The sequence below is a fragment of the Falco cherrug genome, chromosome 6, assembly GCF_023634085.1.
Source record: "Falco cherrug isolate bFalChe1 chromosome 6, bFalChe1.pri, whole genome shotgun sequence".
Lineage (NCBI taxonomy): Eukaryota > Metazoa > Chordata > Aves > Falconiformes > Falconidae > Falco > Falco cherrug.
The window spans coordinates 4,537,861-4,564,218 of NC_073702.1; the positions used below are offsets into that span (position 1 = coordinate 4,537,861).

The window sequence follows — 26,358 nt, forward strand, 5'->3', positions numbered from 1 at the left end:
CACCACTGAAACGTTATTCATCTTTCCTACCGAAGCCAATTTTGCTCCTGAAATGCCTCTTGATTGATTTCTTACATTCTACTAAGAAATCCTTAAACCTGTTCCTTGGCATGCTTTATTACTGCTGCCTCCCTTCATGAAGACAAATTGCTAAAGATTATTCTGCAGCTGGCTTTAGAGTGAAGACAATTAGAGGAAAGACTTAATGGAAATAGCTGTGGGTTCCTAGATTGACACCTAAGAGAAATGCCTTCAGTCCAGTCAGCAGCTGTATGCAGACAGTTAGCTGGCACTTTAGAGAAAATCCCTCAAGATTCAATACCCGATGCTCTATGATTTCACTGTTATGCACATCTCCATAAATCTTGCTCTCTGTATGTCCACTTTGGAAAATTTTCCAATACTCACATCCATTAAGAATTTTTAAACTGAATCCTGTAAAAGTACGTGTAGGATCAAAGCAGACCTATCCTTCAACAGCAAACCGGAGCGAGACTCTCGAAGAGCTGCCATCTACACTCTTCCAATGAAAAGCCTTGGATGAAAAAAGGTCTTTCTCCTTTGTAATGTTCCACTCAGCACTAACCTAACGCTTCTAGAAAAAAAAGAGAAAAGCTGTAGGTTCTAATTCATAAAGGTTTAAAAGTTTTATGTCGCTTGTGAAATTGTCCAATTTCTGATCCAGTCACACCCACTAAGAAACAAGTAGTATGTATTCAGAGCAGTAATTGCATCAGAGCAGCAGCTGATTACTTCCATGTTTATTGGCCAGAACATCAACATAACTACCCATTTATACAAACCAACATAAGTAAATTTTAATGCTGCTTCACAGCATTTCTGGTCGTCGAACCATTAGCCAACAGTTCTAGAAAATATTTTCATTTACCTGAGGTTTCACAAATAAGACTGTAATTTACATACAGCACATTTTGCATATATGTATCAAAATTCTTGTTGGAGAAATAAATTACAAACAATGGTACAAAACCACTCCAAGCCACCCTTTGTTCAACAAGAACGTGTGTGTGTGAATTTTACAGTTTTATTTTTTGCATTATTCTTACAGTAAGCAAACTATTCAGTTTATACAAAATAAACCTGGAGTTTTATATAGTTAAAAAAATCATCTTTGGCTAAACAAAGTTCTCTCTATTTTTGTACAGATATTTATATATATATATATATATACACACACATCAAATATTTTACATGACCACGTAGGAACCTGTACAGATACTTACAACAGACAGAACATTAAAAAAAGTTACGTAATTTACAAAAAAAGGAATCCAAGTCAGAACCAAAACAGTCAAAGCCCGCCCCCCCCCCCCCCCCCCCAACCTGTACAGATAAGAAAGTAAATAAACACAGACAAGGAATAAACAACTTTGTAACAAAATACTGCCTGCTATTTTGAGACAGAGAGGAAGCACTTAAGTGGAGAGAAGCTACTTCCCTCAGTGCCTTCAGTACTGTGCACATTTTGATCTCTAAGGATATGGTTAAAATAGTACTCTTAGTAGAGTCTGGGTTTTTTCACAAACATGAATGCTACTCTGCAAACTGACTATTCTGCAAACTGACTCATTTAAATCTCCAAGAAGTAAACAACTGTCACAAATATTTGTTAAGAACAAGCAAAAGCAGGTATACCAATTCTCCACTGAAACCACTAGGCACTGCCAGCGTAGCATGGAAAATGACACTTGGTCATCAAAAGCAAACATTTCAGAAGCAAGCACATAAGATGGAAGACTGCCAGAACTGACATCATCACCTACTCAAGTCATTCCTTGTAACAGTTTCCAGAGCACTGTCTAAAACGAGGACAATGCACTGTTTGGCAGCATGACAATCCATTCTGTAGGTCACATCTACAATACTGCAAAGGTGTCCGTGGCAACATCACTGACAAATTATCTGATGGTTTATTAGAATGAGAAGCTTGTCCCATCAGTTGGAGGGGCAGCAAAAAACCCCATTATGCTGAAACTGAAGAAGCAGTCATTGGATTCCGGAAAAAAGCCAATTTAATCCTAAATTGTAAGGCAATGTGCTTAGGTGGGATTCTTAAACGAAGTCTAACTAAACTCAGCAGATGTTCTGGCTGAACAAGGACTACAGCAGTTCTGATCCTCAAAAAAGAATAAAACCTCAAACATCAATGAATTCATAATACAAAAAATTGTGCAACTTCCAGGTATGTTTATTAGGGGGGGGAAAAAAAAAGAAAAAGCTTTGCAGAAATTTGGGATAAAGAAGTAATATATGGGGGTGTGTGTGCGTATACATATACATACATACACACTTTTAGCATGTATTATTAAAGGAACTCTTATAACTGCTTCCAGTTTAAAATAGAGCATAATGAATTTCTAATGTACTAAACAATTTGTAAAGATAGATACAATTGCTGTCAAAACATGCCAAGTTGACAAGCTTTTGACACTGCCCGTTTTTACAGAAAAGTTTTTCTCCTGGTTAGTAAGTATAAAATCACATTTTATAAAACTGTAAAGGTCTGTTTCTAAATTGATTTTAAAAAGAAAATCACTTGTCAATTTTTATTTTTTTAGTAAGACAAAATGTTCATTATGTTGAAGACCTAAACTAAGTACCTTTCCCAGATGTAATTTGGAGCAGAAAAATATACTAGCCTTTTCCAAAGGAAAAACAAAAAAACCCTGAAAAATTTCCAACGTATTTTTCGTGGAAAAAAACCCTCCAACTATTCAAAATTCAATACTGTCTTTTAAAATATCATCAGAATTGCAAATGTTTTAAACTACAAGACAATTCTTTGTAAATGAACACTCACTACAGCATTTCACAATTTAAAAGAAACTGAAAAACGGGTCCCTGCATTAATGATTGGCTTCATTCTTTCACAGAGGTTGGGACTCACTTTATTTGACTTCAAAAATTGAAAAGTTAGGGGATTAGACTAGACAACTGGCTTAGATTTTCTCCACTGTCAATGACGACAGATGGACGTCCTAAAAGAGAAATTCATTCACCTGTGTTGAACACTGGAGTCATTAAGAACTGGCTTAGATAGTGTGCTTAAAGCTGAACACAAACCCTGAACTCAGATTCTCTCCTTGGAACCCACTATGAGTGACTAACAAAGCAGCAAGAACCACCTATTCCTTACCATCAGAATCTGACACTAGATAAGCAGCTTTTGGAACCGTTGCTATCATTGCCCTGCCTTATTTTAAAAGGAAAATGCCTAACTTCTTAAAGTATGTTTCAAGATAACCAAGATTACATACCTGTCATTTTCCAGGATTATCTACCCACTGGATTCCAAAACACTCTTCTTAAAATCCTAGTTTGACACCACCATATGCAGTACTTCCGAGAAGTTAAGCAAGAGCCACCATTTTCACTTGACTGCATGCCCTTGTCTTTGCTTATAGAACACATTTAACCAACAGGAGATGTTACCCCTTGAAATGATACCTCTCCATTTCCACGTCCCCATTCTTTCCTAGCTAGCTTGTTTGTAAAGTCCCCTCTGTGTTATTCTGATAAAGCACTTCAGAGGAAACTGGACAGGGAAGTAAATAACAGTGCACCAGATGACCAAACTCAGTATACTGGATACCTTCCACTAATCCCATCACATGAATGCAGTGGTTGTAGTCCAGTGTTGCTGGTAACAGTTAAACCCCACAACCATGAAGCAACTTGTTGGTAAGTTTACTTGCACTTGGATTTCTTGAACAGCTTCATTAACTGCTTGAATCTTTCTGAAACCTAATGGAGGACACAAAAAGACATAACATTAAGGCCCCAGATTTCTGTACCTACAAAACCAGACTGATCTGACAGCATAAAGTTTTCTTAAAAAGACCACTTTTTTGTTTTTTATTGGCTTCCAATAAATTTTAGCGGGAGAATTTTAGGAGCACCATTAACAGGTTAACTGGATGTAGGAAGTCTTCCTATCCCTTTGACATCTAAAATAGCCTCTATGTCAGCTCACAGAGAGCTAGATCAACTACTGGTTTAACACAGGTTTCCTTACAACAAGGAGGGAAAAACTGAAGGTTTCAAAGTCAATTGGACTTGAATTTCGCCAGGTATAACTTGTGAGTAAGATTCAAATGTAAGGACAAAAGCTTATTTTGTACTCCACAGTTTATTGGATACTTTCTACCTTCTTGTACAAAACTGTTGCTTCAGGTATTTATGGCTCACCATAAAGTAATCTGCCTACTAAGGGTTTTACAAAACTGGTCTGTAGATGAGAGTCAAACATCTCTTCGTTGAGCATAGTTACAGCTTACATAGCAACCTCATTCAATAGTAAGTTAATAATTCATATTGCTATAGTGTATCTACCATCCACCGAACACCTAACTGGGAAGAGTGGCATAAACGCACAGATAACACTGTCTTGCCCAACCATCCACCACAACAGCTTCTAAACCCTGCAAAGATTCTGTAATCATACAACACAACATCCTAAAAGCCAAATCCTGAGTACACAGGATTTCCTGACTTAGTCAAATGGGTGTTTCTCCCTTTCCATATTTGCAGGATAGAGATTAAGATAGCACTTCAAGACATGTACAAAGTTATCTGCAAACCCCTGGAAATATGCTACATCAACTTGACATCTGTGTCTTTTGAAGTTTTTTAATTAAAAACTGAAAGAAAAAAGGAACCATTTTCATGAGACACGTCTTTTCTACAAAATCCTGGGGTATTTTTTCCCAGCTTTAATTTTAATTCTTTTCTAATTTATTAGAAGTGTGCAAAGGCTTTGGGCCTCTCCAAAATTGCCTTTCTTTAAGTACTAATTCAACGACAGAAACAATCCTGTCATCCCTAGCTTATGATTGGACACAGCAGTTTCAATACCAATCAAACAGGTACTGAAGAATCCCTGGACCATAATATCCCTATCGTGTATATTTTAAAAAAGTAATAACTGGGAGAATCTAAGATTTTTTTTTTCAAGAACCCCCCAACAAAAGACATGAGAAAAAAATTTCCAAATTTGCAGAAGATCTCCAAAGGTTTCTGTTCAACTGCAAACATAAATGTAGCAACATAGCTGTTATCAAATATATGAATGATAGCACCTACCTGATTTGGACTTTTGTTCAGCCTAGTGGCCAAGGAACCAAAGGTTTTGCTTGACGGCCCTTTTCTCTGACATTCCAGTAAAATTTCTCGGTCATCATTTCTAGAGCAAAAACGCATTTTAAAAATATTAATACATATATATGTGTACATGCACACAAACAAACAAAAAAAATTGTACAGGCATATATAAAATTCTGAGTTTTTCCAAACTGTGGAACATGAGTTCAAACAGCAGCAATGAAATTATGGAGGATCCTCCTCTCCCAGCACAGAGTAACAGGGCTCAGTACAAACAAGTGGTAGTGGAGATCATGCTACCCTATTAGAAAGGGTAATATGTATCCATATGAGGATTATTACAATTGAGTTAGCCCAAAACCAAAGTAATAAAAAAGAATTTTAAGCTTCTAGACCAGACATTTAAACATCCATTGAAAAAACCCCTCATAAATTTAACAGGGGCCAGCAGTTCTAGACAGACTTGCCCCATTTTGCACAGCTAAGCAGCAGCTTTCACCTTAGGCCCACTGACTCAAAGATTAAAAAGAGATGTTTGACTTCTCTTAAGTGGCTTAATACAACAAACACCGAGCACATCTACTGTCCACACAAGAATAAAGGACCGATAGTCTACTCTTGGGTGTGTCATTGATTTGCTGTTTGTCTCACTAAAGAATTTAGGTATATGTAAAATGTATATAGACAGTCGTTGTACAGTAGCTACTATGTACATTTGGTTGAAACCTGCCATATTCCAATAAATTATATTTAATTTCCTCCATTTCAAAGCAAAATGTAATGACTAGTTTTTAAATAAACTCAAGTTTTTTAGGCATAGTTCAAAGATGGACAAAGACTGTGAAATAAAAAAACTCGTTGTATTCGTAAGGAAAACTGTAATAGTCTCTTCCTATCTCATCGGTTTGCACATTTAAAAATCATGCTAGCTTTCACAGTCTTTTTTTCATGGAGTGCATTTTCTTTTAACATGCTACCTAGAAACTTCCTTTATATCTGAACTGTAGTTTGGAAAAGTCTGCCCTGAAAATTTTAGAAGCCACTTTATAAGAGATATTGATTGTATCAAGTTGTAGCAAGAACAGCAAAACCTGCTAGCTATGGTAAGGATAAAAAATACACCACAATAATTTTGCACGTATTTTCAATACACAGAATCACCTCATTTGTCATTCACATCCTACTAACTGGAATATATGGGCTAAACTGTTAGTACATTTCTGCAGACTGAGCAGCATAGGCCCCAAAGAAGAAAACTGTTTGCTTTCATCTCCTCCACAGAGAGGGGGCATCTTTAGTTGCTCTCCTTTACACAGACACTAATGCTTCCAGGCCTTGTAGGAACATAAAAGACCTCCACCCCCTACCAAGCCTGGCTGGAATTTTTAGACAGGGAAAGGAGCATGGAAACAAAAATTACAGACAGTGCAACATAGTAGGTCGTTACTTTAGCATTAAAAACAAAAGCAAAATGTATCCTTTGTTTTGAGAGATTGGTGTAAGTGATGGAATTAGTGATGATAATGGAAGCCACTGTCTTTAAGGCAAATCTGATTGAACCTACCTAAGAAATTACTAAAAATTGTTCTCTTCCAAAGACTAACAGGATTACATTAAATCAGTTCACCTTTTAATTTTTTTAAAATTTTTTAAATATTTAAATTTTAAATATTCCTCTGAACAACTGTTACAGACAAAGGATAAAACAAGATTCCAGCACCTCTCAGTGCTACTCTGAGAGACAACGTCAACCTCATAAAGCCATCCTGCATAGACAGGAAGAAGCTCCTGCTCCACTATTTACAGCAGGATGTCGAGCTACTCGGTAGCTTCAGCCATCAGCTAAATATCCTTTTCCTCCCACTTTTCAGTCTATCATGTAGTTTAAAACACTGTAAACCAATCAAACAGATCAAATCAGAAATTACCTCGTCCAGGAAACTACTACTTCTCCTTTCTTTTTAATGATGTTTTTGGCATACAGACTAGGTGATGATGCAGATGACGCTGAAGGAGAAGAATCTTTGTTCTGCTGCAACTCATTCTTCTTACTAGAACATAGCTTGGGTGCTGAATTTACCTCTTCAGACTTTGTATCACTTGCATCACTCCCTTCACCTGCTGATTCAGTTTCTCGTCGTTGCCTTTTTGAGTTGGAATTCTCTCTGACAGACTCCTTTTTCCTTTTTTTACCAGTTTTATCATCTATACTTTTCTGGCATCCTTCATCAGTATTTGAGGTGGATTTTGTTTCAAAATTACATTCACCTGCTGCAGTCTCATTGGAAAACTCTCCTGTTAAGTCTATAAATGCACCAGCGCACTCTTCCAGTTCTTCCTTTTTATTACTGGTTTCCAAATTTCCTGCAGAAGTTTCCTGGCTCCTGTTATTTGCAGTGGATTTCACTGCACAACATGAAATTTCACCAACAATATCATCTGTTATGTCTACATATGACTCTAAACTGCATCCAACACCCATTTCATTTATGTTTTCAGATACTTTCAATTTGTGTGCCTGAGATTGCTCAGAGCCTTCATCTGGGCTTTCAGTGTCATGGTTCTCTGCGTTTGAAGATTTTCTACAGGGTCCAAGCAACCCAGTAGTTTCTTCCTTTCCAATACTATTATATGACTCCTTTAGAGGCTGAGGTAAGGCAGGATGTTGTTCTTTTCCGATGCTGACATGAGGCAAGCGATCTGTCTTAACCAGATCTGGTTTGACAGTTCCTTGCACAGTGGCTGCTGTGGCAATCTGACTGTCCCTTTCTTTTGCCCCACTTCTTATTTCTTCTTTTTCAATCTTAGCTGAGGACACCCGTGCCTCCTTCACTAAAGCCACCTGATCAGATGCTGTTGAGATAGATGGCACTGCACGCCTAATCTTTACAATAAAATGGTCATTGGATTTCTCCATTATTACTGCTTGCATTGGTAGGCTGGGACGACACTGAAAACCGGGAGCAACAGGCCGACTTGTCCATGATGAAGAACAACTTGATTTACTGCTTGAGTTATCAGATTCTAAAGCCAAATGAATGTCTTGTTCAGTGGCATCCTCCTCTTCAAGTAGTGCATCTTCACTGTAATGTGCACTGAGAACACCCTCGGGAGTTGAGCTAGAATTATTCTCAGGTTTTAGGAAGCTGAGGTGAGCATCTGATTTCAAAGGTGATGGAATAGTTAAGGAAACAGCCAAATCTTCAAGAAGGATAGAAGAAACAAATGATTTATTCTTTTGTAAGTTGCATTCATCTTCTTTGCATGAAGCTGCATTTGTAGGAACCTCAAACATACAGCTTTCATCTAGTACATCTGGATCAACAGACATCTGAAGCCTAGATGCTAAAGAGGGAGCTCTTACAGGTGAAACAATAGGCCAGTTAATATCCTCTACTGGTCGAGATTCCACACAAGTCTCCTTTGGAACAATCTCTTGCACCAGTTCAGCAGCATTACCCCTGCATTTATAACTGTCTAAAACCTGTTTCTCTGGAGTCCTGAATTCCCACTCATTTCTGTCAATATTGCCACCATTTTTTTCTAAGAGATCAGAACCTTGCAATAAGCTTTTGAAAATTTCGCCCATTTGAGCATCACTTACAAGATTGAACGTAAGACTGGATGCTTGTTGTTCCGTAAGAAGCTCATAACTAAGATCAGATTTGTTAGCATCTCTGGAGAGTTGGAATCCTTCCTTTTCGTATTTAACACCCTTAAATGGAGTGAGAGTGCCTTGCAAATTATTCTCTTTAAAGAGGTGCACTTTGGCTTGGGAATTCCTCGTGTTATCAATGGAGTTAAGACATTTGGTAAAGGCAGGTTTTGGTGCATCTGTTTTACTTTTCTCGTGCTGACACTTAGGTCGCTGATAACCCACAATTTGCTTTGAAATGATATATTCTTCGTGCTTTTGAGATCTGGCTTTCAGGGACCTTTTTCTAGATCTTTGCACATCATTTTTATGACCGATCTTGTGTTTTTGCTTTCCTGCTTTTTCAAATTTCCCTTCCTTACTCTCATTTTGCACATCACATAGTTTTATTATAATTCTCCTTATCTTTTCAAATAAGTAATCAAGCTGTTCATCTACAAATTTCCATAACTGTTTTTTCATATCTGATACTTGTTGTTCAAAAAGACGGTCCACTATTGCATTCTTTTTAACTTGCTTAAGTTTGGACTCTATAATATCACAGATATTCAATTTTACTGTCTCACCTAATGTAGACATCTTGGAAAAGTTCAAGTATTTTATTAATGATGTAAAATTTATGATACCAGATTCTATAATTCTGTGAAAACGTTGAACTGGGAAGTGTACCTTGAACTTCATGTAATTTTTCCTCATCTGTTTTCGTACAGCTCTTAGCATCTGCATGACTTCTTGTACATTTGAAGGTTCAACAATAACATGAACTATTTTTTCAAGAGAAGCAATGCTCACTGTTTTATTTTTCTTCATATCCTTCGAAGATCTGAAAGTCTGATTTTTATGCCTCTCTCCGTTCTTCTTTGTACTTACTTTCACAGAAATAAATTTTCCATAATCTTCATTGCAACACACAGTTTTGCTCTTTTGATTCTGCGGACTGCTGGTCAAATTTCGTGCCTCGGGAGAAGCTTTTGGTCTTGACTTCTTTGTATTTTCAGAGCCTCTTTCTAGTTTAGATTTTTCTTCATCGCTGCTTATGATTTCTCCTTCTTCTATTTCATCTGAAGAGATACTCAGCTGGGACTCCATCTCCAAGTGTTCATCAGACATGCTAACTGGCTTCTGATTTTCTTTGTTTAACTCCTTTGACAAATTCTTTGATGGACAGACAACGACTGTACTTTCAGGAATTACATCTATGAAAAGAAAACAATTTGCCAATCACCATGAAGAATGCAATTATAAACAGACATTTTCAGAAAAACCTGGAAGATTCTTTTCTCTAAAGTGACCATTCAGAACTGTTTGAAACTGCCAACGACAACTCAGGAAGTCTGAGCTATAACAAGTTTGGGTGGTTTCCTTCAGCAGCTGCTAGTTTAAAGGATTTTTCTGAGCCTCGAAGGGCAAGTAAGACCTCAAAGTTTCACTAAAATCATGTGATCTCGCTCAGAAATACGTCCAATGAAAACAGAAAAAAATCTAGCAGTTTCCATCAGCTTTAGAGTTCTTTCCATTTATTTTAACAAGTTTTCTGAACACTGCACAATCTAAAATTTAACTTCAACATTATTATAGACTAACATCTACATACAATAAGTGGCTTATCTTTTAACGAAACAAAATGAGAAGAACAAATGCCCTATTAATGACCTATTAATGTCAGGGCTGAAATAAAGGCTCTTTTGAGTCTTTCAATAAACTGACTTACTAAACAAACAAGTACTAGGCAGCACACGCATGATAAATCTCCTATTTCAGTTTTATGTGCTTTTAAGATTACCATTACTGTAGCTAAGCACAACCGCCTAAAAAGCTTTTCTCTCAGAAATTTTGGACAAAGTCTCCAGTTCAGGTTCCGGAATGACAGAAATGAGGTACGTGAGAGGAAAAGCTAAAGTTCTGCCAATTGTAGCATGCCTTACTCTGCCTCACAGATGTTTATTAAATCTTTTATATTTTTGAGATAGCATCAAATATATATTCAATCATTATTTTAAATTCAAACCAAATGCTATTTTGTTAAGAAAAATAAGCAATTACAGTTAGCTACAAAGCAGCATGCTACAAAAGATGAAAAGACAAGCTCATTTCCATTGTATAAAAATTCCACTGAAGTGTATATGTATCAATTAATAAGATTTGCAGTTAATTTTAGGCTTGCTGGGCACTCTAGTTAATAAAACACTCTTATGTTCAATTGCACATAATTAGACTACTTACTGACCTCTAACATTTAATCTCATAAAAGATCATATTTAAATTGATCTCCATAAAAAAAAATGAACTTGCAATTAAAACTTTAAAGCAACATTTTAAAAAGTTTACTTTACAGATTCTGCAGGAGCAAAAACATACTCTGCCACCGCTCCATTTCAGTTTTACAAGGATCAATACCTACTCAAACAAATCAATATTTTGACAAACCAAACTATACAATGAAAGTGGTCAAAATACAGTATTAATGTATGTACCCCTGTCCTACAGAACAGTAAAAAGGTGAGTACTGAAGTCAAAGACCAAGAGAAACCATTGCCTTCTGTCAATTTAACAGATGCAGAACATTTGATGTGTGTATCGTTAGTCACATCACCAAGACAACTAAGCATCTAACTTCAGAGCTGAAAATCGCTGCTGGATGGATTCCTCTAATAAGTAATTTGGGGAAACACTACAAAATCATAAAAATACTCTTATTTGATGTTCATCTACTCTGATCCCAAAGCTCCTGTGTTCCCCCAGATATTCAAAAGAATGTAAACTACTAAAGGAATTCACAGTAACTGTGAAACAATAGCTGTCTCAAGCACAAGAGACACAAGCACAAGAGACACAATTCCTGAGCAAACCACACTAAGATTTGCAAGAAGATAGGATTATGCTCCAAAACTAAGAAAAAGTATTTAAATGCAACTCTATAATTCTTCTTCTAGTAGGAAATCCAAAGTTCCAAGAAAGCTTTTGATGAGTTGCAGAAAGTTGCATATTACAGAAAGATTTAAATTCACACAAGGAAAAGATCTGAACTTTGGGTCACCTATTTTCTCTTCCTGTGAGTACTGTCATCGTATGTTATCTCCTTGATACCTTATTGAGGACTTATTAGTCTCTTACTTCATCAATGATAAATCCTAATGTTCTATTTGTTCTACTATTCTCCCCACTGATTTACAATTATTAAGTATATATATGAATTCACAGTGAAATTAATCCAGATGGAGAGCAAAGCTACCTCTTAGCTGACATTCCTAGAAATTAACTCTTAGATACTCTCTCCAGCTTTCTCACAAATAAATACAATATGATCTTAAGGAACTTTTGCCCCTACAATTTCAGAGAAAAACCTAATGTGAACTACTCAGAACTAAATGCAATCAAGAAACCTACATGGATTTCCTTTTTAGAAGTTAGTACATAACTCTTATTTCAATGACTTATCTGGCAGTAGTGAGAAACTCCAATTTTTATAGCAGTAAATGGTCAACTGGCTACAGTGTTGGCTGTACTGTCAAATGGTTCCAACACAAAGGACCACTGAGACTTAAACAGCTTAAGAAGAAACAATTTGTATTTTTGAGAAAGCAGTTAAAAGAAGTCACTTCTGCTTTCCATGAATGGATCTTTTAAGCCTTTATGCAGAAAAGAAATTAGAATACACGTGTACAAATACCTTTGTTATAACTCTTCACAAGACCTTTGCAGGGACTTTCCATCTTAAGTGCTTTAGCCAAAGGGCGCATCGGACTGTTCAGTGGGCTGATTGCCTTCGGAATATACCTCAAGTGATTGAGATCAATGCTTAGTATTGAGCTGTCATCATCAATAGCAAATGGGTTAGTTTCTCTGTCTTTAGTTCTAGGATACATCTCACCGCTAAGAGAAGATGCTGCAGTACGGATTTCAGTTAAGTCTGGCTCCAGATCACAAGCATTCTGGTCAACTAATGTTTCATCCTTCTCAGTTAACATAGTTCTGTCATGTGACTGAGATGTACCCATATTAATTTCACAGATACCCTCTCCCTCAGTGGGACACTCAACATTTTCTGCAGCCAAAGGATCATCATCCTTCACTACTTCCATTAAAGAGTCTGGTTTTGTTTCGCTAGTATCATCTGTGATATCACAGCACTCCAGGTCACCAGAATTTTTGGCTTCAGAGTCATCCAAGACAAGGTTTTGAGAGCCACATTGGTCTGCTGAGCTTTCTATGTTAGCAGCTAGCCGTATTTTATCTTCTTTCTTCTCTGCTGCTGACTCTGGAAGGGCTCTCATACTTTCACTGACAGGTTCAGACTGTGCTGCTGCTGGTACATCATCATCCTGCATCACACCCACCATCACAGGCAAGTTTTCACACTCTGCCACACTCCCTGCCACCTCCAGGGGCAAAGATTCAGGGTGATTCAGATCTGACACTGCCGCTGCTGTAGCTGGGGCTTCCGATTCAACCACATCACAAGCCTCTGCTGCTTCTGATGTTTCAGCCTGCATCTCATCAGGAACAGGTAACTCTGCTGCTCCTGGCAAGGCCTGGGGCTGTACCTGACCCACTTGTGCTTCTGGTAAGATTTCCGAGCTCAGTTCATCCACTGCCACTGCTGACAATGCTTCAGATTGTGCTGGATCTGCTGCTGCAACTTCCACTGCTTCATCTTCAGAATTAACAGGAACTGGCGGTGCTGGTGCCCCGTCACTTTGAGCTGCACTGTCCAGAACTTGTAGTGTTAAATCAGATTGCTCTGTGGGACCACAGTTAACAGGGTGGGCAAAATCTAACAGTTCTGCCTGCAGCGTGAGCTCTGCACTCCCCTCATCAGCGGCCTTTGGGGAAGATGTTTTAAGTCTATCTGTTGGAGAGAGACACTGCTTCTTAGCAGGAGAAAGAGTTAAATTTAGCTTTTCCATAAAGCTAAGTTTTAAGTCTTTGCTTTTTGTCCCAGTGTGATCATCTTTAGTTTTGGGAACTTTATGGTCTTTAAAACTGTCTGCTACTCTGGATGTTGCTTCTAGCTTATAGGACTTGTTTCTCTCACTTTTTGTAACATCTGTACCTTTCTTGGATTCTTTTGCAGATTGGTGAAAAAATTCTTTTGCAACTTTTCTTTCATTTCTAAAATGTTTATTCTCATCCTGATTCTCTCTTTCTCTTTTCCTTTTTTCTTCAGTTCTGTGTCTTTCTGATTTGGAATGTGCTGTTTCCCATTCATATCTACTACTGTTTTCCTTCAAGCGTGCATATTTATGTTCTCTGCTTTTGGAACTAGAAGGTGAAGTCCTTCCATCTCGAGAAGTATAATCATTTGCTCCCCTGTCTCTCCTGCAGTCAGTGTCTTTTCCTTTTCTAGACTCTTCCATGCGACATTTACGTGATTCATGAAGACTCTTTGATTGTTCATTCTTTGAGTGTGGACTACTCCCTCTACCAGATCTCCTTGGTTGCTCTTGTAGCTTTTCATTTGGTTTATTTTTTTGGCCAGCATTTTTTTCATCTTTATCATATGTTTTAATGTCTTTTTTTAATACATTTTGCGATCTCTCATCAGCAAACAATTCACCTCTTGTTTGAAATCTGTCTTTACCAGTAGTTTGTTTTTCCCTGGAAGAAACACCTCTTTCTACTCTTCTTTCTACACTTGGACTGCGTTTGAATTTTAAGCTCTGACTTTTTTGTTGCAAGTCATTTTTACTAGCTTTCTCTGAAAGAGTTTTCAGCTTTTGCTGAGGATCTGAGTTTCCTTCTTCACTGTCACCGTTGTTTCCAGTGCTCTGATGTACTTCTCTTTTGTATTTGTTGCCACTTCCCCTACTGTACTGTTCATTACTTTTAATTTCTTTTCTTTCCTTTCTGTTATCCTTGTTGGAACTATGGTCATAGTTTGGCAGACAGGTATGAGTACTGTCAATGCAGAGCTCTTCGGGAGGGTATCTCAGCAAATATGGAGTGTTTCTTTTTTCAGAGCTAGACTTCCCACTGTCTGTATTATGAGATGAGTAACTGTGGTATGTATCTTTTGAACAGTCATTTTTCATTCTGTGCTCCATCTTTACACTGTCACCTGAATCAGGAGGTCTGAATTTGGAATCTTTTGTTTTACACATCTCAGAGCACCTTCCATTAGTTGATCCTGGAAGGTATCTGGTGAAACTACTTCGATGACTGGGAAATTCTGATAGCCTGTTTATAAAAAGAAAAAAGTTAGGTTATTTTTGCGTTTACTTAAACATAACTAAAGTCAAATTGCAATGAATCCACAGATCTCAAAATTTTTCATGCTTTCTTTCAGCTTCATGTTGAAAAAAAATGTGGGATAAAAAGAGCAGTTTAAAAATTTCCATTAGCATAGAGCAAAAGAACATAATCTGTATCCATGCTTTTGAAATGAAATTCATCTAAAGAAAAAGCAAGATCTGTGGAAAAAATCTGTACTGGTTCTAACAATTTCAGTAATTCTGATGAGTATTTCATTGTCCAGCAATAAAAATCTTGCCCTAGAAAAAAAAAAAGTTATTCTTTACAGCACTAGTGATTTTTAAAAATAAAACACAAAGCAATTCAATACTTTACTACTTGGTAAACCAGCAGCCAAAAGAATAGGTAAAATGTGACTGTGCTTACTCTATACAATAAGCAAATAAACTACCATGTTTGGAACTTGCTGCAAGCTACAGAAAACAAGTAGTAAATTACAATAATCAAGCCTCATCAAGGCCACGTGCTACAGCTGCAAGGTCATAATAAAAAGGAAAAAAAATAATGTAAAGGGACACATGTAGCCTGTATGGCCTGAACTTACTCATTACTGACAGAACTCAACAGTTACCTCACCAGAAAAAAAACCCGAACAAAAAACCACAACAACCCACTTTTCTGCCATATTTAACAAAACATCTCATTAAAATGACATGATTAAAGACAATTGCAACCTTCTTAAATACTCTCCTTTATCTAAAAAGAATGATTGTGTCTAATCCATGCAGAGGGAAACAAAAGTAAGAGTCATACCAACAAATGATGGCAGCAAACCACCAAATGTATGGTTCTTTTTAGAGCCAAAGATGAAGGGGCTGTTACACACAGATACTTGGTTTTAGCCTAAAATTCTATGTTGATTCAGTGTCCAGTTGCAAGGAGTCAGTTCACATGTAAAACAAATCTGTATTTATCTCCAATACAAAATGGGGTTAGTTTTGCTTTATAAAATCAAACACTTCCTATGGGCCAACACAGTAAACGTAAATATGTAATGATCTTCTTATACAACTGGCTCTACTCCAAAAATGTGACACCTATGTGAATGTTGAACTAAAACGAAGCTGCAGCTGCTGTAATCAAAAACCCTTTCCTATATTTCTGTTTAATTTTGAACTATACCACTAAGTTTTTGCCACGCTTTAGGCTGGCTATTAGATCTGCGCTACATATGTGATAAATGTAATTGTATTCAAGTGGGGGGGTTGTTTTGGTTTTGATTTTTTTTTTTTTTTTGAGATAAGCACTAACAAGTCCCCTTAAAGATATTATCTTTGAAGTAGTCTTTACAGATAGGTAGATTGCCCTAAGATGAGCTAATTTACTACAGACCATGCAGCAGACAAGGCATGCTTCTAATACCTCAAAGTGCCACTTTCCCCACAATTTTCCACGATGTATGCCCCCAAAATGCCTAGATCAAATACCTTATACATAAATTTTTAATCATCATCAGAAGGCATTGCAACAGAGTTTGTAAACTCTTTAATGAGGTCAAGTATTCAAAACAACAAAAATATTTTTCAAACAACGTGATTTAAAACCCAGAATACCACAGTCAAAGGTGTGAAAACGATAGCTGTCATACCAAAGCCAATCAACTGTAAGAATTACACATGTTAAAACCTCTTAACCTCCATCAGATCATACCTGGTAATTTTCTGTATTTAGGAAAAAAAAATAAATCACAGTTATTATGCATATAGCCCCTAGCACAGTAACATCAAATGACCTTTCTTTATGACACCTTTGGAGCTAGAAAACATCAAATTGTCAAACTGAAACACAAACTAATGTGGCTGATGTCACACAAGTGACAAGCAGGTAACCCTGTGATAAGCTAGGGGTTCTCAATTCTGGAACCGTGCTCTGGTTTCAAGTGGTTCAGAAACCTTAGACTCAGCTACTCCCGTATCCATACTTTAATATTTTTAACTCCTTGCCATAAGATTAGTAATACACAGAAATTGCCAAGAATTCTCTAGCTGCTACTTCCCACCATGGGAGACAGGGCTTTCATATCTTGCCATGAAAACATTACATAGTCTCTTCATTATTTTCATTTGTTGTCTGAAGTTCCAAGGAATTCATGGTTGAGACCATAACAGACCAGTTCTGAAGTTGAACTGTGTAAGATAGCATCTGCTTTGAAACATGGAAAATGGTTAGGTAACCCACCAGGAATGGTGGCAATGGTCACCCTTTGGATTCCTCCTCATTTTGTTAATTAGAAACCAAAGACCTCATCAAGCAGAGACACTTACCTATTTTCTGATTTTGCCAGTAATTAAACCCACACAAACAATTATTTACTAAGTAATGAAGAAAACCATTAGTTTAAGTAAAACACCACAAAAGTTTCTTACAAGTATACAAACATGATCAGACAAAAAGCATGCTTTCAGTTCCACTGAGTAGTTGTACCTTTGATGGAGATTACTGATTTCTTCATCCTTACGGTTAATTTCCACTCTTGCTGTTTTGATAAGTGCTGAAATATTCTTTTTCAGAGCTTGGTTTTCATTCTGCAGAATGACATTCTATTTTAAACATATATACCAAAAAAAGAGAGGGGGAGAGAGAGAAAAAAAAAAAAAAAAAATGAATTAGCTTTTTACATAATGTAAAACAGTGCAAGACAACCATTAGAAAAAGTCCCGTCACACGCAAACTGACAGTAGAACATACAGAAACTGTTTTGGAGAAGTCAGAGTTACTGAGTTCCAAAGGAATTTTTTTTTTTTTAAACATCAATCACATTTATGCTCCTGTTTCTGTTCCTAGTAACTATTTAAGATGTTTCAAGCATTCAATTTATTAAAACCGAAAGATGCTAAAAAAATTATAGTCTGCCCCTTTGCTTCATTCTTTTACTCGATTTATTCCTTTCCTGGTCACTGTATCAAATGAGAGATGTAGCTTTTAAGCACTTTCAGAGAAAAAGGGTAATTGTATTTCTTTCAAGGTATTAAACCAAACTTTGGGTGCTCTATCATTCTAGCATTTCTAGAGATGTTCCAGAATGCTCTGTCAGTCCTAGAGATAGGCCCTTCTCTTAATAATTATCCTCAGCAAAGCCTGCTGAGAAAGGCAGACAAGTTGTGCAGAAAACTATAGGTGTGTCACAGGGCAGAAGCTGCTTACCACTGCAAAGCATAGAACCTTTGGGACTTATCTGTAATACACAGTAAAGCATGTTGCAGAATTGTAAAATAATCTAACTATATAGAATGGCACAGCATGGGGGTACTAGCTGAAGTAGAAGAGCAGTTCAGCCTCATCAAAACAGCACTGTGCTCAAAGCAATGCAGACATCTTCCAGTTCTAATGGCAGCTCAAGTACAGCTGCAACCCTCTTCATAGTGTGGTAAAGGCCTATTTTTTAAAAAAAGCAAGAGAACTGGATACCTTTCTGATAACTACTCATTTGACGTGCTTATTTTTCTAATTAAGGAGATAGAAAATAGCTTAAGCAACTAAAGTCTTACCGCACACAACATAATGAAACTAGTAAGATCAGTGAGTAAATTCATCAGTAGGCTATCCTACCAACTGTCCTAGGCAGAACCTCCTACAGAGATGCTTCACAAACCATCCATGTGATGGATCAATTCTGGAAAGCACATGAAATTAACTCTCTTAAAGCAATAGCAAAAAAAAGTTTGCTTTACATAAATCTTGATAATGTTGCCCTTTGAAATACAGTACCTGTGCCTGTATTTCCTTAAATTTCTTCATCAACTCTTTAATTTGCTGCTGACATTTTCCATATTCTGCCTGCAACTGCCAAGGAGAGAATTCACAGCACAGAAGCGGATTTAATTACACAGAAAAGTTACTCCTCTGGATTTATAGTTAGTTAACACAGTTATGTGTATTAAAAATCTCTGCTTTTCTTCCAAAAGTAACATATTAAAGCCACATTAAAACAAAAAGCCTCAATATGCTCCAACAGGTACACAAGTCTCTAAAACATCACAAACACCCAGATAAGAGGAAATATGTATGTGTTTGCCCAACAGACTACAGACTAACAGGAAATCGTATTATTGTGAAATTCAAGACAATTACCAAGGAGCAGGAGTTATCAGAGCCCTACAGATGGGGACTTGTCAGATTTTAGATAATGCAAAAGAGATAAACAAAAACACAACACAAAGTTACTACTGGACTGTACAGTGCAAAAAGACTGCAAAAATAGGCTGCAAAGGACATGCTCTTGTTGAGATCACAAAAATACACATTTGGCATGAGCCCTTCTTTAAAAGCAGATAGGAACAAAACTTTCACAGAAGAATGGACAACTTCCCTATTGTCATATTTAACAGTCAACTGCTTTCAGAGTGACATTTTCATCACTTTGTAGACTCCTGGAGGTTTTGCTCATGCTTCTTCTGTAGTGCATTATACCTATGGATGTCTGTCCCTTTTACTCCAAGGTTAGTTAAGATGTGTCTTATGGACCAGGACAGGTGATGCTACATGAGTAAGTGTTCTGCTAATTTGCTAGCAGTTACCTACTGCATGGTTGTCTTCAGTCTCAAGGACAAAATTTAATGACATGTAAGATTAATCCATGACCCATCTGCTTTAGTGTGGTAAAATTTGTTGGGAGATGTGGATAACTGGCTAGCTGAAAAAGTTCACATAGACATAGTCCAGCTGGCTGGACAAAAATGCACATCGCTCTCAGCTTATCTGAAGTAAAGCAAAAACACACTATCCTTGGCTGTTCTTGTTACACAATATCAGGAAGATTGCGGTGGGAAAATAATGTTGCAGGTGGGAACAGATAACTACAGAAGAGAAACTAGGGGCGGGCTTGATATTTAGGCAACTAACCAATAATGAGCTTAACTTTTGTAATAAGTATGAGCTAATTATAACAAGGCATAAAAGGTGACTGTAAGGTACAATAAACAAAGTCTGCTGATCACTCATATTGAGTGACTGTGTCTTCCCTCCGTCGCAACAGGGAGAAATGTCAAGACTAGCTTTGTATCAGACATCTGAACGGATATTTAACTAGAAAGACATTATAGTACATTTTCCCATAATGTATCTGACATATGAACCACATGCGAAGGGCATTAAATGAGAACAGACCATGTCACAGAGTGAGAGGTTCACTTATTATGATAAACTTGTTGACATAACAGTTAATTAGCACACTCTTGGGTTTACTTACTTAAAAAGTTTCCCTATTTTCCCAATAACGTAAGCATACTGACAACATTTTTTGCACTTTGCACAAGAAAATTTGGAATAAAAAACCTCCAGAACACCAGAATTATTTTTGTCACGTTAACACATACCTCATTGTAGGATGCTTCCTTCGCAGTCCCTTCTTCAATTAATATCTCATCAAATAAATTTAAGCTGTTTCCAGCTGGTGTAGAATTTGGAGCAGAATTGTCTGTAGAAAGAAAATCAATTACATCAAGAAAAGAGTACTTTTCTAGCCAGGATGCATTGTGTCACTGAGGAAAACACAGGACCTCATCTGGAGAAATTTCTTTGCTAAATTTCAACATCTCTTTCAACATTTATGTTAGTTTTATTGGAAATATTTGATCCAATTTACACCGACATAAAAGGTAACGATGAAAAGCAAAGTTCAGCTGAAAACACAGCATTAGAAAAATTAAGAGATATACAGGACATCCAACAACAAAGATGGCTGCATTCTGTGACTTCTAGTAAGTTGTTTTAAGTCAAAGGAGAGCTAACTCACAGTAAATCTACCCAATTTACAAAGCAAGAAGGACTACACCTTAGCAGTGATCTGAGGTTCTGCAATTCCAGAGCCAATAGATAGCAGAAAGGCAGAATAAATACAAGCATCCTACAATTCATACAGCTTTTGGCCAGACCCCACCCTAGAAACATTTGCAGTTACAGAAAAAAAATTACTGAGAAAAAGAATACTCAGATGCTAACAACCTCCTACACATTCACATACACTGACCAGTTGATCCGAATCAAATGAAGTTATGCTGTCGAGTTGGTATAGGGTTGAATACCATGCTTCTTGTGTTGAATAAGTGCTTTTTTGCTGGTTTATATCCCCTCACAAATGTAAACTCCCCAGCTCTACTTCAAAAGAAATGAAAGAAAAAACCCACAAAACAAAAACCAACCCAACACCCAAACACCCCAATTATTCAGGTAATGGTGCTTTTCCTTCAGATCAACCTGTGTTCTCTGTTCACCAAATACGCATTGCTGACAGGACCTGACTCATGATACCTCTGAAATATAGATCCATTTGCAGATGAATAAATGAAGTTAGCTACCAAAGCTGCACTTCAATCCCTTGGACAATACTATAATACATAGAATATTATTAACACAATGCAAGATGACATGCAAATAACATTTATCTGTATAGAGCAAAATTCTCACCAATTCTGTTTTAAAATTTAAAACCAAGATATCCCAGAACTAGATTATATAAAACGCTTGCATTGCACTCTTATTCCTCCTTACTAGACAAAGCATCTCAGTATGTGAAACATGGATTTAGAGAATACTCTTATATGCTGTAACAAATACAAAATGGAAAACAAGAGAAAGAGTTATAGATGCTTTATGTCTGTAGAATATCATATATCCCTTCAATAAAAATTCAATGGCCTTGCAGTAGTCAAGTCACTAGAGACACACTTGTGTAAATACCAGAAACAGCATTTCATTAAACGGTACACTAAGACTCCTAAAAAAATCATAAACAAAAAGGTGCGGGGTCCATTTCTTTCCTATCTTCAAAGTTAAAAGAGGAAATTAATTTACATTGGGATGTGAAATTACTGAGAAAGTAACAAAAGATTAAAAGGATTACTGAATGCACTGTATCACACAAATTATGCTTTGGAGCTCTCACTGGGGATTTAGTGACCAGTGACTGTAGGGTCTGGTCCTGAAGCTATTTAAAACCCACAAAATAAAGGTGCCTTTTTCAAGGTAAAATGTCCCATTGTCAAGGCACAGATAGAATAGCTAAGATTACTCTGCACCTCTTTATATGCCCAAGTCTTTTAAAATAACCAATATCAATCACATGAAAACTCCTATCACTCAGCTAAAAGATTTAGGAAGTTGCTGTATTTACACAGGAGTGTAACATACATGTCTTAAGTTTAAAGAAGTAGCTCAGAGCCGTACGTTACACCAGCTAAATATAACTTAAAGCTAACTGGTTTTTTACTTAAAACCAGCCTAAGAAACACAGAGAGTACATAATGCTCCAAGCCAAGCAGCAGCAAGATACAATCAACCTACCAGGAACTGTCAAACCATTGTCCAAGCCATCATAAATATCCACCGAGCTCTCATCACCTTCCCTGAAGGGGGAAGCTTCAGCTAAACAAAACAAAACAAAAAAAGAAGCCAAAGTAAACATTTAGTAAACTCCAACCTCTAACTTTCCCATAAAATAAGTGCATTTGTGATCGTAGACCAGTAAAGAGTAGTAAAAGTAGTAGCACAGGCTAGTAAAAGACAAGGCAATTTTACTCAGCAAGCTACTGCTATTGTGGAGAAAAGACAGTCTTGTAAGATCAGTTTCTGAACACTACAAGAACTGTGCCATATGAAGCAAGTTTTATGGCATTAAGTACAAATAAATTTTAAAATTATACGCTAAGTCAATTTGATGTGAATTTGAAACTGTTTCCTAGAATACACTGAATACAAAAGTCAGACAACTCAGAAACAAAAATAAAAGAATTAGTATGATAAAATCCCTACTGTGAAAATAAACATTTCAGGCTAAACAAAGTAGTGTAGAAGTCTGTATCATAACTCAAAGAGTTTGCTTTAGTACTGCCATCTATTCCCAAGACTAACTGGTACTGTAAAAGTATTTCAATCAAAATCTGCAGCTCTCTTCACATCTTTTTCCAATGCCTCTTATCACTCTCACCCCCAATACGTGTATTTCTCCAGTTCTGCAACAAATATTATTACTATTAAAAATAGAATAATCAATATCCACAGTCCTTCTGAGGCTGGGAATCTCACAAACATATGTCAGACGAATCAACTGCAGAGCTGGAAATAAAGTTTGTGTACCCTGATTGCTGGTACTATACCAGATGATAGCGCATTTGCTCTTGGAAATAGCAAACAAAGGAACAATCCTCCTAACCACCCAAATACACGCTTCATTAAGATGCAGCAAAGGTTAAATAGTATACCATAAACCACAGGGGAGACCAGTTCCAGGAACCCCCTCAAAATGCACTAGAAATCCAAAGTACAGAGTTATGGTTTAAAATCTAAACTTACTAATTGGATAAGGCTTACGATACTGGGCCACTGATGTTTAGAGTTGAAGCTCGCAAGAATTTTTCCCAATCTAAATTATTTCTATTTTGTTTTCCAAGTTATTTTTTTATCTATTTATTCTCAGAAGACTGCTTGTGTTACTTGACTACAAAACAAAGTAATCTAACACATCTTACCACCGTAGCGGATATCAAACAGTCCCAGTTCATCCTCATCTGTTGCCATGATATAAACTCCCTATGGTTTCCCCATCTATGAGTAAGATATCAGAGGAAAGACAACACGTTAATTGATAATTTCAGAACAACATCATAAACCAGAAGCATCTTGAAATAAGTCAATTATACCTGAGCTACCTGCATCCCTTGCTCTTCAACAAAATCCAACACCAGAATGAGAAAACTTACCTCAAGATAACAAAAGTAGAGCCCCATCAAGGGGAGTAAAAACCTGTCTCATAAACAAGCATTCTGAAGATCTTCAGCTGTATCTTTTAATTTGTATGTGTCAAATAAAGATCTTATGAAAAAAATTTGGTATGAAAACAAGCAGTGCATGCTATGAATAGGTTATCTGAAGGCATACCTTAACCAGCTAAAATAACCCGACTTCTCTGCTGACTATTTAAGAGCAAGTTTCCCCTCTCTGACACCAGCCGCCAAACCAACGAGCACCAGCAGGCAAGACGGACCGTGACGCTGATGCTCGGCCACGGGACGCAGCGCGTCCGCCACAGCACCCGCTGCAGAACGACTCTGGGCGCACAGCCGCGTGCGGCACGGACACTCGAGCAGCCCTGACGCCAGAGCTGCTGCCTGCACCGCCACAGCACCGGCTGGGCAGGGAAGGCGAGCCCGGGAGTCCCGCGGGGGTGCCGGGGCGGGCAGAGGCACGGAGCAGCCGCCAGGCAGCTGGGAGGCGGCGGCCTTGTCCCGCTCCCCAGGCCTCACCCGCCCTGCGCGGCCGGGAGGGGTCCCCGCCCGCCCCGGTGCTGCCGCGGCGGAAGCACCCAAGGCCTCACGGGGGTCAGCGCGGGAGAGCCGCCCGCCGCGGCCCGGGAGCGCGGCCCCAGCGGCTGCCGCACGGGTGGCACCCGCAGCCCCGCCATCGCCGGCGGGCCGGGGCGAGCAGGCTGCGCCGGGGCTGGGGCCCGCGGGGCGCCGGGAGAGCCCGGACCGGGCCAGGCCGAACTGGGCGGCGGGATCCGCACAGGAGTGGGGGGGAGGGGAGCGGCACCCGCACACGGCGCCGCCTCGCCCCGCACCGGCAGAGGAGAGGAAGGGACGAGAGGGGAGAGGAGGGGAGAGGAAGGCGCCGCCAAGCAGGCCGCCGCGGGCTTCACTCACCGGTTAACCGCCGCGCCGCGGCCCGCCGCCCCCGGCCCGCGACACCCCGCAGGTCGCCGTCGCCGCTGGTCCCGCAGGCCGGGTGCCGAGGGGGCGGGGCTCCCGGCCGCGGCAGCCAACGGCCGCAGACGCACGGGACGTCCCCGGCCGCGATGTCAGCGAAACCCGCCCCCGGCCCGAAGCAGTTGGCGCCAAAGCGAGGGAAGCCCGGCGGCCGCGCCCCGCCCCGCCCCAGCCCCGCGCGCGGGAAGCCGCGCCGCCCCCGGCGGGCGGGCAGGCAGCTGGGGGGCTTCGGCCCGGGGGTGGCCGCCGGAGCCTCCTACAAAGGCTGAGACGGGTGGAAAGGGGAGAGGAGGGGTCGCGGGAGGCTCCCTGGGCCGCGCCGGGCGGTGCAGCCGCCGGAGCGACGCCCCCGCGCACCCGGTGCCGGTTGGGCGCGGGGGGCCGTGCCCCGCGGCTGCGGTGGGGTGGGCGTGAGGCAGCTCCGGCGTGTCCCCCGGGAGGCCCCAGGTTTAAGTCCGGTTTCTGCTCTCAGCGAGCCCGCTATCAAACCCCTCCGCAAACACCGCTAGTACCTCGGAGCCGCACTCGGGCGTTATAAGCCGCCGGTGGCCAGCGAGCCTGACGTGGGGGTGCTGGACGTAATACCGGCGTTCTTCCTCCCGAGCCCGAACCACCGGTTTGGGTTAATCATCACCCGCCCTCCTACTCGGTCAGGACCATGACCTGGATTTAAAGGGCTTAAGGGCAAGCGCCGCGGCTGGTGGCCCGCAGCCTGGGCCTGCTACAGGCAAGTCCTGCCGCAGCAGCGCCAGCCAGCTTCCCTGGGGAGCGGGGCCCCGCCCGCGCGGGCTTCCAGCGCCGTGAGAGCGTGGGAGGGAGAGGCTCGCCCCGCTCCCGGACGGGTCCCGGCGGCGGCAGCGCGCTCCGCCGGGGGGCGGCTCCCCTGCTCCTCCCAGCATGCAGCAGGCGCCCGCGCGCCGCGGTGCATGCTGGGAGCCGTAGTTCAGCGCGGGCACCGTCACGTGAGAGGCGGGGACCGGCGGCGCTTCCCGGCGCCGGCTGTGTCGCGGGCGGGTGACGACGGCGGCGAGGCGGAAGCTGGCGCTGCGCAGCGCGTCCGTCCCGCGCCCACGTGCCGCGCGGTCTGTGCTGCCGGCGGCTGGGCACGCGGGCCCTTCCCCGCTCCCGCCGCTCTCCCCAGCCGCTGCCCGCGCCCCGCCGGCGGCGGGAGATGGCGGAGCTGAGGTTCCGTCTGGCGGAGCCGCTGCAGCTGGTGGCGCGCAGGAACGAGAAGAGCAGTGCGGAGCTGAGCAGGTTCCTGGCGAAGCAGGTGAGTGTGCGGCGCGGGGCTCGGCGCAGCCTCCGGGCGTCCGCCCTCTCTCCCTCCGGGCGGGCCTCGCAGGGGCGACCCCCGCCCGGTCCCGCGCCGCCATCTCCTCCCGGCAGCGTCGTCTGCTGCCCGCGCCGCCTGGGCGCCCTCCCGCCCCCTCGTCCTCAGGCGGCTGGCGGCGCCGCTCTCCGGGAGCAGCGATCCGCTCTCTCTCTGTCTTGCTGCGGTATCTTCCGCTTCCCACCCCTTGCAGGGCTGTGCGACTGGGGCCCTGCGAGGTGGGTCCCCTCCGGTGCCCTGGCACCCCTCGTAACTGCGCTTCCTGAGGAGGCATTTTGCCCCAGCGTTAAAATCTTGGGTGT

The 26,358-nt window shown here is 40.4% G+C and overlaps 2 protein-coding genes across 4 annotated transcripts in view; one reads left to right on the top strand and one right to left on the bottom strand.

Moving 5' to 3' along the window:
- Positions 1–746: 746 nt before the first annotated feature.
- On the bottom strand, positions 747–25,590 carry CASP8AP2 (caspase 8 associated protein 2). 3 transcript variants are annotated; one of them, XM_005434039.4, is made up of 10 exons: positions 25,239–25,590; positions 23,494–23,569; positions 22,310–22,390; positions 20,344–20,444; positions 18,737–18,811; positions 17,453–17,568; positions 12,447–14,953; positions 7,050–9,972; positions 5,104–5,203; positions 747–3,765 (listed from the first exon to the last, which is right to left on the bottom strand). In XM_005434039.4, exons 2-10 carry the CDS (start codon positions 23,540–23,542, stop codon positions 3,709–3,711), a joined length of 6,009 nt encoding a protein of 2,002 aa, XP_005434096.2. In that variant the 5' UTR covers positions 23,543–23,569; positions 25,239–25,590; the 3' UTR covers positions 747–3,708. The 3 variants fall into 3 exon arrangements, with proteins under 3 accessions (XP_005434096.2, XP_055570116.1, XP_055570117.1); XM_055714141.1 differs by lacking the exon at positions 25,239–25,590 and adding an exon at positions 24,664–24,776; XM_055714142.1 differs by lacking the exons at positions 18,737–18,811; positions 25,239–25,590 and adding an exon at positions 24,664–24,776.
- A 168-nt stretch (positions 25,591–25,758) lies between these two features.
- Positions 25,759–26,358, top strand: part of MDN1 (midasin AAA ATPase 1) — a 103,863-nt gene continuing 103,263 nt past the window's right edge. Inside the window, exon 1 of the mRNA XM_055713446.1 lies at positions 25,759–25,996. Within this exon, the coding sequence (XP_055569421.1) occupies positions 25,898–25,996 (99 nt within the window). The 5' untranslated portion in view covers positions 25,759–25,897. The remainder of the gene's footprint in view (positions 25,997–26,358) is intronic.

Bases quoted from the DNA above. Each gene is read 5' to 3' on its own strand.
- CASP8AP2 (XM_005434039.4), bottom strand. From the start codon at position 23,542: ATGGCAACAGATGAGGATGAACTGGGACTGTTTGATATCCGCTACGGT. The intron at 20,445-22,309 runs GTAGGTTGATTG...TTCTTTCTACAG, and splicing joins CAATGGTTTGACAGTTCCTG to ACAATTCTGCTCCAAATTCT. The intron at 3,766-5,103 runs GTAGGTGCTATC...GTCCTCCATTAG, and splicing joins TGAACAAAAGTCCAAATCAG to GTTTCAGAAAGATTCAAGCA.